The sequence below is a fragment of the Benincasa hispida genome, chromosome 8, assembly GCF_009727055.1.
Source record: "Benincasa hispida cultivar B227 chromosome 8, ASM972705v1, whole genome shotgun sequence".
Lineage (NCBI taxonomy): Eukaryota > Viridiplantae > Streptophyta > Magnoliopsida > Cucurbitales > Cucurbitaceae > Benincasa > Benincasa hispida.
The window spans coordinates 19432849-19448567 of NC_052356.1; the positions used below are offsets into that span (position 1 = coordinate 19432849).

At 27.9% G+C, this 15719-nt stretch overlaps 1 protein-coding gene across 1 annotated transcript; it reads right to left on the reverse strand.

Moving 5' to 3' along the window:
- Positions 1 to 1759: 1759 nt before the first annotated feature.
- On the reverse strand, positions 1760 to 4282 carry LOC120083055 (scarecrow-like protein 14). The gene has a single exon (XM_039038576.1). The coding sequence runs from the start codon at positions 4031 to 4033 to the stop codon at positions 1934 to 1936; it is 2100 nt and encodes a 699-aa protein (XP_038894504.1). The 5' UTR covers positions 4034 to 4282; the 3' UTR covers positions 1760 to 1933.
- Between the last annotated feature and the right edge of the window lie 11437 nt (positions 4283 to 15719).

Here is a 15719-nt window from a genome sequence, read left to right on the forward strand (position 1 = left end):
GGCTGGTTGATCGGATGAGATTGACTTGTAGCTTCTTGATCTACTTGGATTAGCCTCTGGCTTGCTAATCTACTTGGATCGGCCTTTGGCTTATTGATCAACTTGGATTTGCCTCTGGCTTGTTGATTTGTTTGGTTCGACCTCTGACTTGTTGATCTGCTTGGGTCAGCCTCTTGTTTGTTGATCAGATGAGGATCAACCTCTAGTTTGATGATCCACTCAGATTGACCTCTAACTTTTTTATCCTCTAATTCTCTATGTTGAAATGTGTATACTTGATTTGAGGAAGCAAAGCACATGAGTGTTCTTGAAGTTGAAGACTTGGAAGAATGTTCGTATTTCCAAAGAACTTCAATCTTCAAGTTTTCAAATGTGGTTAGCTTGGAGCCTTCTGATTGCTAGAGAAGACTCTCTATAGTGTAAAATTTCTAACCCTCACAAATGAAGTATAGTCCTTAGGTGGGCTTATGGGCTTGGGCTTGGTTAATTCATACACTTAGCCCTTGGGCCTAACTAATTAGATTGCGTCTTAATTGGTGTTTGGACCAAATTAAGCCTATTTTTTTAAGCTCAATTTGAAATTTAGCCCAAATATTATTATCAAATTGGATCAAATTATTTTATCTACTCCAAGAGTCATGATGAAAATACATGGTGACATCGGGATTTACCATACGGCTTTAATTTCAATTTGGGACACACGTTGGTTTTCAATTTATCCCAAATGATAATTTTAACAAATGACATGACAGTTTGTGATTGGTCCAAAATTTATCAACACTTATTCTTCCGATAAATAAAACCTATGGATAATTCTCATTTCAAAATAAAATTTAAACTATTCTTTTTTTGTTGAAAATTTTTTCAAAAAGGATATCCATAATGGCCGTCCATTTTCTTCTGGTGTACGTCCTTTTTAGGAATGCCTACTATTAGGAAGGTTTGCCCAAACATTTGTATGTATGACTTGTGGCAAAGTCTTCAATAATAAAACCATAGTGACGTCTACAATAGTTTTATAGTTTCTCTTCTATACAATTGTTAGTTCACATCTTAGTAGAGATTTTCATTTCACTTATGAGACTAAATCGAAAATGAAGAGGGAGTGGGAGAAATTTCTCTTTGTTCACTAAACAAAATTATGACAAAATTGTACTCCTCATTTCTAACTCCGACTTTATTATTATTGTTTTGTGTATATGTATCTAAATTTATTCATGGTAAACTATATTGTTGATAGACTTCTATCGGTGATACGGTCTAACGTTGACACATAAATTGTATATCTCCACCTCTATCCCCTTGAACATCTCTACCTTCCGGTAAATTAGGCTTTTTTAAAAAAAAAAAAAAAAAAAAAATTGAAATGCATCCACGGGACACTTTAACAAAATGTTTATTTTAATTTGTGATTGCCGATATTTTGTTGTTTTGTTTCAATGTTTGACACATTCTCAATTAATTGTTTATTGAAAATTATTAAATTTAATATCATTATATTATTTAATTTATATGTGGAAGCAAGAAGCAGATCAAAACACAGTAACAAAATAAAATATATGTTTTCGAACTACTTTTGTATTTTTTAATAAAAAAAACTACATTAAAACAATTTATTGGTCTCTCCAATGTTATGAACTAATATTTAGTAGCAAGAGACTTATATCAACCTCTATAAAAAAAAAAAAAAATTAAAATTTTGTTATTTTCTATAATAATTTTCCTTCTAGATATGGGTACATGATAAAAGAAAAGGTCATTTTTGTAAGAAATAGATTTCTTGTTTTTTTTTATAGGTGATTTTCCAAATTTATGTACAAAATTCCAACAATCAAGCTACATACATAAACTAGCAGACACAAAACTTAAAGGATTATCAAAATGGATAAATATTACAAGACTTCTAAGTCTTCTAATAGCTTCCTTGGCCTTTTTAGGCAACTACCCAACACGATAACGCGTCGATGATCCGTCCCTTCCACCCTTGCAACATCCACGACCCGTCCTGATCGATCACAAAGTCCTGATGGTATTCTGTGTTTACTATCTTCTCCACACTCTTCAGTAGGTCTTGGTCTAATGGTACTTGTTTGAACCCGGCCCTTGTGTTCCTTACTTGCCATTGCTTGTAAGTCTCTGGCCTTTCAACTCTCTCAAGCCCCTCGCACGCTATGACATTCATGATGTCTCTTCCTAGGATTTCCTTCTCACACAGATGCCTCATTGGATTGTTTCGAGGCACTGTCGCCTCGTACATGTCGAACAACGATGAGTAGTAAAAGAGTGCCTCTTTAAACCTTGTGTTGAAGAAGGGAGTGTTGAATGACCCATTGGTGACTTCATGAATGAAGAGATCTGGATTGATTTTCCTGATCAACTTCAGAACCCTGTCTCTTGGGCTGTTTGCGACCACCGTTTCGTCGGGTACGTTCTTCATTCGGAACATACAAGTCACAATAGTCAGTTCATCTCTGTCAAGATTGAGATCCTCGTATCGAACCGTTTCCCATTTCCGGGCCAAGACCTTGTGTTCAAATGGCACATTGAATCTCTTGCAGTAATGTGCAAGACGCCGACCAGTCTGCTCAACACGTTCAGCAGGGCGGAATCCAGGCTGAGGAAGCTCGATCCCCGTGATCCGAAGCTTGGGAGGCCCACCAGGTCTGCGCGAGAGCCGTTGAATCAAGCAAGGCCATTGGAGACCATACAAAATACCAAAATCAACAATATGCAAAGTTGTTACTTTCTCAGCTAGCTTAAGAATCGTTCTATTGGCATAGAAATACGACATCCGCCGAAACGGGCACGCCTTGATGAACGTCTGATAAGCTTTCAAGATCTCAGCAGCAGAGGTTTCATTACTTGCAAAGGGCAAATACAGAGGCGTCCCGGCGGCAAGACGAGTCTCGAGACCCTTAGCAAAGTAATGAGCTAATCTCTGATTTCCATCCCCAGATGAATTAGAATGCTGCCTAATCTGATTTAGCAACTCATTTGCAGTCCTTTGATCATAATTTGAAACAGCTTGAGCACATTGAGTCAACAATGTCCACAAATCCACAACTTCCACACTATTCTCTTGCTTCCTAGAACGAGTACTCTTCTTCCCTTTCCTTTTCCCTCTCCCTCTCGACTTCTTATTCGCTTCGCTCTCCGACGATTCATCGGAACCACACGATGGGGGAGACTGCCGACTTTCGCCCCGACAAAGAAGAACCTCATCAAACAACTCAGACAGTGAATTATCATCAGCAAAATTAGCAGACTGCTTATTACTTCTCAACTCCTCATCACTATCCTCCCTCAAACGGTTTTTTTTCTCTCTTAACAACCCATTTTCAAGGACGGATCTACCATCACTCTCAGCACCAAACCAAGAAAAATCAACAGCCCTAGAAGGAACAGAGGTAGAACTATAAGAATCATTATCCAAGTCAATGGTCCCAAATCTTCCATTAACAGGAAGAAACTTGCTAGCCTCTTCAGCTCCTTGCCTAAAATGACCAATAAATTGCATCCCAAGAAACGAATCTCGACTCAAAACAGAGTTTTGAAAAGGGGCAAAAACAGAGGAGTTACCATTAAAAGATTCAGATTCATCCTCACCGTTGTTACTTACAGCCCTATCACAGCTAAAATCCTGAGAAGAATCACCATTTCCGATTGGAGAAGGGGGATATTTCTGGCCAAGAACATCATAAAAAGATTTCTCAGCAGCTTGAAGAGCCAAACAGTCGAGAAGCATACAGGGCTGTGCTTTGAGATCTTCTCCTTCGTCCATCAACATCTCAGTGATGTATTTGAGCATGGTATTGGAGGTGTCATGGCTGTCCGGCGAGTCGCCTTCGGAGCTAGACGACGACGGCGAGGAGGAGGAATTATTACTGAGATGGTGTTGATGTTGCTGTGACTTGGCCGGAATTTGAAGGGCATCAACGGAATCGCGATTGACTTTGAACAAGCCATTAGAGAGATGGGGATGGAAGGGATAATTATTCCAAGAATTGGGAAAATCATCGAGGAGATTATCCATAAAAGTGAAAGGGTTGGAAGAGTGAGATGAGAAATGAAAGACCCAGAAATTTTTTTGAAGAAAATGTGAAGAGAATCGGTGGAAATGTGGAAATATGAACACGGATTGGGAATATTTTAGGGTATTTAAGAGTCAGAAGGCCAAGTGTCGGGCCATTTCTGACGGCAACGATGGTTCTAGGAAGCCCTTCTCTTGATTTCGCCATACAATTTTTTTTAAGGAAATTCTTTTACGGAAAAAAACTGACATTTTTTGCACGGATACCCAATTCTCAACTCTAAAAATAAATGAAATCTAACTTATACAAATTACGCTCTCCAACTTTATACACTATTGTTTTAAGAATAATCATATCTATCATAATCTTAACGTGATTGTCATGTCTGTCACAGTATTTATTTTTCATATTTTCGTCATTGTGTTTGGGTTATGATAGATTTAATCATCTCTAACGTGATACTTTATAATACATGGTAATGCTCTTTGACGTAAATAGAATGTTAGATTTCATTTATTGTAAAGGGCGGGTCATTGATCATTTAGGAGGTTGAGAATATGTTGTTCATACAAAAATTCTAGAAAAATTATCCATTTAAACAATAATTTTTTTCATTATATCAATTTACACGCTCGGATAGTTTTCTTTTGTTTATAATTGTATTAATTAAACTTTTAAATTGTCATAAGTGAATCGGTGATCGCAGATATTATGTCCATTGGCCGTAGCATGAGATCTAGTTTTGTCACATCTGACATTGTCAAAATATGATATTGAATTGGCTCGCTGGGTTTTGGATGGGTTTCAATCTCATTGTTGGAAAGATAATTTTTCTATTTGGTTGTGTCTTTTAGTCGAGCCGGATATAACTTGTTTTGTAATTGTTGAATGTTGGTTTTCTTAAAAAAAAAAAAAGTAAAAATTTACTTTTTATTGAAAAATGTCTGTGCATCAATTCTTACACGGATACAGATTTATTCAATTGTTGCATTTTTTTTCCTTTTTTTGATATATATGAGTGTCTGGTTAGTTTATGCACATTTCGATTAATCTCGCAAGACAACTAACCTAACTTTACAGCATTTGGGTGTAAAAAAAAATTATTAAATAAATCATATTTATATGACCACCATGAATCTAAGTCTTTGAAAATTGTACATCATGAATCTAAGTCTTTGAAAATTGTATATGCATTAATTCTAATATTTCATTTTGCCAATCTCGGACTAACAAATGGATGTTTGGAATTGATGCTTTGACAATTTTCAAAGAAAAAATCCAATAAAAATTTAAATTGATTCGCATTTGAAACTTTGGAGGTTTAATTAGGGGAAAATGTTTTAAATGACAAAACTACTCAAAATATTTACAAATAACAATATAATATTACAGTTTTTCTATAATAGACCGCGATAGACTACTATTTATGTCTATTATGACACACATAGATACAAATAGTAAGACACAGATTTGTAATTTATTGCATTTAGATAGTGAAATTTTGTTATATTTATAAATATTTTGATTCATTTTTCTATATTTGAAAATAATCTTTTAATTAATCATTAATAAAATTCTAAGCTTATTTTACGTAATCTTAGAATATAAATTAAAACACTTGTAAAAATTTATAATTTTAATTGATATAATTGTTAGTGTAAAATTTTAATTGATATAACTCAAAAAATTTAGGAAAGTACGAATTGATATTTCTGCAAATTCTTTTTTCTTTAAACCAAAAAAAAAAAAAAAAAAAGACGGAAAAATAACAGTCAAAAGGAAATTAATTAAATAATGGGAAACACGATTTGGGGGAGCTGAACCGGGCTTGGGAATGGATTTATTATTATTATTATTATTTTATTTTTATTTTTGAGTACTCTCTAATTATTTCTTGATGCTCAAGTTGTGTTGACCACCTGAAAAAGAGAAAATTATATAGAAGGAAAAGTCATAAAAGCAAGAATCTTTTCGCTGGATTCCTAATTTTGAGTTTGGTCAATATATTTGACCAAAAAAAATCATATTTGATTTCGTTGCGATTTAAAGTAAACTCTTCAATTTTCATCCACAACTCAATATTTATATGATGGATGAATTACATTTTAGAAAAATCGATCAAATATTTATAATGTCTTAGTAATTAAAATTTAAAAATGATCTGTTAATTTAAATTTCTTTTACGAATTTTTTATATTAATGTTTCTTTTCAAAAACATCCTTTAAAATATACTAAAATCTTGAGTAAAGCTCATCTCACTATGTTGATATTATTGAAAAATAAATGTTTTTATTTGTTTTTGTTTTCCAATGTTTTGACTGTTCATTGGAAAGAGAGTAAAGCACATGGATTGAAATAAATGGTTGAAATTATCTTATTGGTTGCACGTCGTCATGTTTGATACTTTGTTGTCTTTTTTTTTTTTTCTTTTTTCTTTTTGGGAAGATTCAAACCATTACCACGTTTACTAAAAGTAAAACGTAATTCATCAACGGTAATTTGAAAAGTATGGATCCTAGATGACGTGTATTTCGTAATTATAATGAACAGTAGAACTAGCATCCAAATCTGTATTCAAAACATACAAAAGAAACAGAAGGTATTCAATCTCATTGAGTTGAAAATTACATAGAACCCGCTACCTTTTATTATTACAAATAATTCAATTATATTTGTAATTTAGACTCATTACAATTGATCCATTAATAGAATTCTATGATGATTATACCATTTCTCATTACGGAATAGTAAACATGGCCTATAGACGATAGAGATTTCTTGATTATCAATACATATGATATGTTAATTGAATTATGTTCACGGTGACTTTTTCTTTTTTAATTTAGTAATGATGGATAAAAGAAAAAAAAATTAAGTACTACGATAATATCGCCTCCGTTTAATTCAATTGATATATTACTTCAACATCAATACGAATATTGTTCAATTGTTTAAAATAATATTTACCATCAATCAAAAGATTAAATATTCGAATCCGTTCCAGTTTATTGGATATTAAACTAAAAAAATAATAATACAAATGTAACTTCAACGTTAAGTAATAACATAATGAAAGAGACTATATCATGACATATTTTAATGTAAATGGTGTTCTACTTGATAAATATATAAAAATTTAATCAATCAATTATTATTATTATTAATTTATATCTCTAAACTTTGGAAATTATATCAATTTAAACTCTAAACATTTTTGTAAATCTATTCAAATCTTTTATATTACCTTTTAAGACAAATATCAATTTACACATCTAAACTTTGGAGATTGTATCAATTTAAACTCCAAACTAAAAATTGTATAATTTAAATCTTGAATTTTTGGGTGTTATATCAATTTAAACCCTGAACTTTGGGATTTGTATAAATTTAAACCCCAAACTAATAACTATATCAATTTAAACCTTGAAATTTCATAAGTGTATCCAAATAAAACATAATTGAGGATTTAAATTGATACAATTATGAAAGTTCATGGTTTAAATTGATACATTTATAAAAGTTCAAAGTTTAAATTGATACATTTATTAGTTTGGGGTTTAAATTTATACAATCCTCAAAGTTTAGAGTTTTTTATTTATACAATCACTAGTTTAGGATTTAAATTTATACAACACCCAAGATTCATGAGTATAAATTGATATTTGTCCTAATTTTAATTATTTTATTTTCTTAATAATAATACTGCAATCTTTTTCTCAGAAAAATAATAATATTGATCATTTAGGATATTAATTATTAGTTTAACGTTTAAATCAAGTTTAGTTTTAACTTTTTATATCTGATTGGTTCTTTTCTCTCTTTTTTAGTTTTTTTTATTATTTTTATTTAAAAAAAAAAAAAAAAATGGTAAACAGAGAGTTGATATGTACCATTTGTCTTAATTAATTTCATCTGCATGCAAACAAATAGACATATGAAGGTTGTTGGAAAGTTGTCATTTTTTTTTTTTTTTTGAAACAAATAAGACATATGAAGGTGTGATTTTGGTATGCTTTTAATTAATGTTATAATGTGGATCCCACTCTTTTTAATATATGGTCAAAGATTTATTCTTCCACATTTTTTAATTAAAATAACAAGTATATATATATAATAAATCTTCTAACTATCTAGGTGGCAAATAGTTTTATTTATTATTAAAAATAATTCAAATTTCAAAGTATGTAACAAAATTATCTTAATTAGTAGTTTTTTTAAACTAGAGGGATTAAATAGTCCATTTGAACTAAAATGATTGATTGTGATTAAATCATTACAAGTTTTAAATTATAAGACTAAAACTTTAGGTTTAAAAAGTGAAGGGCTAAATTATAACAAATTTTGTAACCATTGTTAAATTGTAACTTAAGCAATTATGAACCTACGATTAGGTTAAATTGCAAGTTTTTTAATATCTTCAGTTTGTATATAACTAGTCTTTGAATGGTAAAAAGTGTCCAAAATTTAAAATTCTAGTTTTTTGTCTTTTAGTCTTTAAGTTTTGAATTTGATATCAATTTAGTCCCTAGATTTCAAAATGTTACAACTTTACACCTGAAATTTGAGTTTTGTTTTAATTTAAATCCCTGTGTTTCAAGATTTAGGTGTGTTTGGTTTCACCTTTCAAGTGTTTAATTTTGAAAATAAGTCAAATTGTTTAGCAACCACTCAAAATAAATCTTGAAACATTTTCAAAGTATATTTTAAACCGTTTTTATCAAAAAAGTTTACATAAAAATAAGTTTTTTTAATAACACTTTTTATCTCTAGTTCAATTCAAATAAGCCTTTACACTTTTAATCTCGACTTTTACTTTTCCTCTTTAGCGATAATGTCTATTAGTTAATTCAAAAATCAATTAAGTTTCACTAATTTCTATTACTATTAAAATTAAATTTAAATTTAAAATCCCTTCAAAAATATTAATTTAGAATTTCATTTCATAATTATTTTGAATTAATTAATAGACATAAAAGTAAGTATTTAGTGAAAAAATGAAATTAGAACCTTGAAAGTTAGTATTAAATTGAAACAAAACTCAAATATGAAATTTAGAATTATAATATGTTAAAATTTATAGACTAAATTAAAATAAAATTCAAAACTTAAAAAGGTAAAATGGTAATATTTTAAAGCTTTGAACGAAATAAAAATTAACAGTGAAAAAAATAAAAGGTGGCAGCCAAAGAGAAGTGAAGATGACGTGTTTGACAGACGACAAGTAGATTACTTTTTCCAATGGATTTGGTTAGAGAAAGGGTCCATCTCAGGGTTGAGGTGAGAATCGGTATAAGAATATCCGACACGTCGGTTGAATATTCAGTATTAATAATTACTAATTTATTTTCATTGCACACACTTTTTTGCCGACACGAAGTAGTGTGTAGCTCTATATATTGGAAATTCATATATTAATGTGAATTTATAATTAGTAGTAACGCCTTTTCGCTTACCTATTTCAAACCCTATGTTTTATAACATAAGTTTTTTTTTCTTTTTAATTTAATTTTTTAAAATTATAATCACGGTTTCAAAAGGATCTTTAGGATTGAAATTCATTTCACAAACATATAAAATTTAATCTTTTTATATTATAATACTTTTATAATTTATTGCATTAGAGATATTATATTTATCGTAGCCTTAAAATCTTTATTGCAATCTTCATTTTTTTTAGAAAACTCATTAAAATGTAAGAAAAATAGAGAAACACATCTCTATCCCAATCTTCATTTTTTTCAAAAATAAATAAATAATCTGTGAGAAAAATAAGAAAACACAATAGAAAAATAAAAATCATGATAGATCATGACTATCGTTTTAGCGCTACAATAGACATGACCATTCCTAACAAGATATGTTATAAATCATAAATGGATTTGTGAATAGGTCCTCGATACAATATATATATATATAATATTATATAGTAAAAGTATAGTTTGGTAGAAAATTTAAAAACAAGAGATTTAATGAAAACATAATTGTATTTTATGTTTTTTTAATTTTTCAGATATACGTTTAGTAGTAGATTCATAAATTAGATTCTAATTTAAACAATTGTTTAAAATGTGTTTGATATTATATATTTATAAATCACAAAACTAGTTTTTGTTATTCACTAATATTTAGTTGACAATAAGTTATTATTGTTGGATCGATATGGCAACCCTATAGGGGTGAATAGGGTTTAATTAAATTTTTTTCTAAATTAACCAGTTAAACTAATTAATACACCTTTTATAAATAATAAGAAAAATTCAATTTATGCAACAAGTAAGATGACAAAAAATATGATAATTTAATTATATCAAATTTTAGCAAATAAATAAGAACAAACTAAAATATACAATAAATTGCTTAAATTAATTGTAAAAATAACAAAGAAAGAGTTAGAGAAAAAAATACCGTAATTTTTATAGTGGTTCGGTCAAACTTGACCTACTCCACTCCCAAGCACCTCTTGTAAATTTGAATAAAATCTTTCTGACTCTTTCCACGGATTAGAGCCCAACCGTTATATCACCACTCCTTTTACGGGTTCAAAAGAAAACCCGATCCTTTTCACGGTTTAGGATCAAACCATTACAAATGTTAGAATTTTTGAAGAACACAATACAACTCTCACTAGAGTGGATTTACAAGTTTAACCATTCAACAAAATCCTCACAATACAATAATACTATCTCATGAATAAGGTGGAAAAAAAAATTGGGAACTTAGAGAGAGCAACAATGGAACTTTTGAGTTTTGGAGGATTATGAAATGTAAAATTTGTTGGTTTAAAATTTGGAGAAAAAGATGGTTTATATAGAGAGTGAAAATTTTTTTAGAAACCACAATTAATTTGGACTATTGGATTTTGGAAAAGAAAAATCAATGATGGAGATTTTAAACTAAACTAGTCATTAGATACAAACAAAATATAATACTAAATTCATTTTCTTTTTAAAATTAATCCAAAAAAAAACATATCATGTATCCAAAACTAGCCGTAGACACAAACATAAATAATATTAAGTTCATTTCCTTTTAATTAATTTCTTTCTTTTTAAATTCATTCTTTTTAAAGTCAATCCACAAATAAAAACATACCATGTGTAAAAACTAGCCGTTAGACACAAACATAAAATAATAATAATTAATTTTCCTTTTAATTTCTTTAAATTTCAATTTTTTTATTTTAAATCAATCCAAAAATCAAAAGTTCATCATAGATTAATCTCTTAATGATCACCATTCAACTAATATGTTGCTGCCCACATGTCCTAGCAGTGCAAATGGTCTGGTTATGCCACGTCATCCACCACGGTATTTTCTCTATAGACTTGTTTCGATCATATCGTCTTCGTTTTAGCTCCGATTTGAGTGATTTAAGAGTGTTAGAATCGTTGTTTCGAGCTCTACGCTATGGACATATTAAAACACTAAAATTTCCACTAATTAAAAAATGAGTTTGTTATCATCAAAACATTGATTAATTAATTAATTAAAATTAATTGATTTGAGATTAAGGGTCAAAAAGCCAACAATTATTAATTTATTTATGAATATGATTTGTGTTAAAAGATATTATATAATTATTATTTTTTAATATTATATAAACTATGATACATTACATCATATATATATATATATATATGAATTGAGTTTATAACATGACATATTGTATTTCTAAATATTTTTATCTTTATTTAATATAATTATCCTACCATTTAAAATTTAAAATTCAAAATCTGGATACAATAAAAACATAAAAATATTATTTTCAAAATCTTCAGTGTTTGGATCATAAAATTAAAAAAAAAAAGTTTTCAGAAATAGAATTCAGATTGTCTTCCAAACATATTTGTTGAACTCGGTGAATCTGAAAACATACAACAAAATTTGAATTCTCTACCCAAAATCTTAACTTTGCTAAAACGAGTATAATTCAATTGATATATAGTATATGATAACGACCAAAATGTCTGTGGTTGTTATAATCTCTCCACTTCTTTATTCCTTAAAAAAATGATAAATTTATAAGTTTAGTTCGTTTTCTAGTTTTTGAAATTTATATTTCTTCTGAACTTCTAAAGATGCCATTAAAAATTAAACTTATAAGATATAAATTTAAATTATATGTTTAATAAATTTCAAACTTTTGGTTTATGTCTAATAAATTTTTGAATTCTAATAATTATGGAATCAATGACTAAATTTGTAATCTTGAAAGTTTATAGATCAAATAAACAAAATTTTTTAACTTAAGAGTAAACTTATAATTTAACCTAAAATTATATTTTTTAAAAGAAAAACTAGGTTAATTATATAAAATACCCTTAACTTTTGGTTTTTTTTTTTTTTTTTTTTTTTTTTTTTTTTTTTTTAAAAAAATTATATACCCGTGAACTATGAAAACTTTTGATTTTGATATTTATTTTGAAAATGACCATGAACTTATTATTATTATTTTTTTGCAAACAATATTTTATGTCATAAAGAACAAAAATTAAGTAGAAATTTGCTTAAAAAATTAATAGGTGTACATGATTTATTTACAGCTACATAGAAGATTAATATCATTATTGTCATTTATTTCATCTCAAAATATCGCATGAAAACTATTTGCATAATTAACTTTATATTCATCAACTTTCATACCAATTTATATAAATAATAATATGATGTCATGTACATCTTTAATACTTATACATTACTCACATGTCAATTTATATTTCGTTTTAACGAAAATCTTTCTAAGTGTTTTTTTAAAATAAATAAATATCAAATTTCAAGGGAAAATAAAACTTTTCAAAATCTGGATGAAGAATTCAAATAAACCTAAAAATTTTGAGGTATTTTATAAAATTTAACAAAAAGATATACGACTAATAATTAAGACTCTACTCGAGAATCATTTAGTTTTTAATCCTTCATTTTTTACAATAAAAATTTTCAACACTATTTTTACTTATAAATTTATTTATTATTTATTATTTTTTTTATAATATGTAGGATAGGAGAATCAAACTTCTAATTTTAAAATTGCTAATACAAGCGCATTTTAGCTATTTTTTTGTTAATTTATTACTAATGCTTATAAATTAAGAAGTTTAACGTTATAAAAAAAGTCAATTAATTTTTTTTTTTTATGGGAGTGGCTGCTATCCCCACTTTGAAATTAATTTGAATAAAAAATTTCTTTTTCCTTTTCCAACCCTACTCCATGATAGGTCAAACATAGTAAATTAATGTCTAAGTACAATGAATTAAATGATCGGTATCTTTTTTTTTTTTAATTATTACTTTAACATAGTAGCGGAAGATTCAAATTTTTATTCTCATGAGATTTTTTTTAACCATTGAAATAAGCCATATCTATCCAATCGTAATAAATTTTTGTGTAATTTTGATGAAATTTTATTGATGGATCCATTATAGTAGAATTGATTCATAAATGTAATTAGATTGTTTTTATCACATCTACTTAAAACTATGAATTTTTTCACATTTACTGTTATCGCTATTGTTACTATTACCTCTGAGAATCAAATATTATCGATAATTGTAAAAGTATGAAAACTTATACTTTTCCTCTGAAATAGTAACAATAATAGTAACTGTACGGTAATCGTAACAATATGGCCTAATTTCCAGACGTAATTGGATTGAGTATGCTCGTTTATCAATTAATTTGTGTTCTTTATTACAAATTTGGAAGTAAGCCCCATGCGTCAGTATAGATGGAGAACACAAATAAACAACACCAAGGTAATCAAATAAGGCCCACTTTTCACATTATTATTGATCTATTACCTTTTCATTGGGGTAAACGTGGCCTAAGTTCATCTTCACAATGATTGATGTCATCCTTTTGTCTGATTAGGTGAGAATTATTCATGTAAATGTTACATACTAATGTTGTTAGATATGTCTACAAAGTGGGGTAGAGACAAGAAAGACGTACATTCTAACTTTTTCAAATCATAAAGACTAAATTTACAGTCTAACAACTATATTAATAAGTTAAAAAAAATGAGGTGGGGTGGAGAAGGGAACGGGGAAGATATAATAATAATAATAAGAAGAAGAATATAACAATTAGTATACATTGTCGGTTATAACAATTAGTATACATTGTCGGTTCCCTCCATTTAGTTTACAGAAATTTTTTTCCTCACTTGGGAAAATGCTATATAAGAGTTGTCGATAGTTGGATTGGGTTGAATTTTTGTAACATATTAAATGAAAAAAATCCAATTGTTTATGTGATAGATTTTTATAATCCAAACAAATTTGTTATGAAACTAAATCAAACCAACTCCTTATTAAATGTTTTGGATTGGTTTGTTTCTTTTAGATTCCAATAAAAAAAAAATCAATACCTACAAAATTGGACATGAAAAGATCTCATTATCTAGATTTTTTAAAACCAAAGATGGTTTGATGATATTGTGAATAAAGAAATAAAGAAAGCATTGTTGGTTTGAAGTCCAAGTTATATATTTTTTTCATTAGCTTTTTTAGTACAAGAAGTCCAAGTTACTTGCATCTAAAGCCTTTGTCATCTTTTCCAACCAATACAACAATACATCTCTAGTTTTAAATAAAAGAAACCAGGAATGAAGTAAAAAAAAAAAAAAAAAAGGTATTTTTCATTATTAGTTCATGTATTTTTAATTTGATAATTATGTAATCTCTTAATTTTAATATGTGTTAATACAAGAATTGAGTCCGTCGAAAAAATCTCACCTAACATACACTATTTCAATTTTAAAAAATTATAAACTAACTTCTACTAGGTTATTTTTTAGTCAAACCGATTTAGATTATTCTAATCTTTAATTATTTATTTGATTTGTCCTCCAAATTTTTTTTATAAATTCTCCGTTGAAAGAGATTTTGTTAGCGAAAAAGCTTTCAACGTTGCCCGACACCCTTTACTTTTCCATATATTTTTCCGAATCCGTTTTTTTTTATAGAGAAGTGCGTTTTTTTTTAAACTGTCCATTCAAAAATTATAATTGATTATTCATTGCTATAGTTGGATATGAAAGACATCTAATGCCCAAAACGAATTGTTTACTATTTATTATCCATTTATTCTTGAAATTATAGTATACTCCTAATATAGCTATCTAAAATGAAAAATTTTAGATTCGAAACAAAGAAAAAAAACACTATATATATAATGTTATTTTGTCAAAAAAAAAATTGTTTAATTATTCATAATAAACGAATTTAATACAAATAAGTCTTATTTTACTAGATCAACTTGTAGACCGTCTTTTATGATTGATACAAAAAAAAAAGTATTTTTTGTCTAATTTTTATTTCTTGCTCTAGAGCGGGAAATTTTGTAATGCATACTAAAATAATAAAGAAAATTTTCAATTTCTATATTGTAAAAAAAATTTACTTAAAATCAATGGGTATGTTCATTAACAGTTTCAGTGGATCATCTTATTTGAACAATTATAACTTCGTGACTTGAAATATTTTGAAGTATTTGGCAAAAAATTAAGAATAGAAAAATAGAATTCTATTTAAGTTTTGGATATTTAAATTTTTTATTAACCTGATACTTTTAAAAAGAGATAAGAGCTGGTGAATCAGAAAAATTAATTAGGAATTAAATATATATATATATATATTTTAATAGAATATACGTATTAATATTCATGGATCATATCGTTCATCTCACT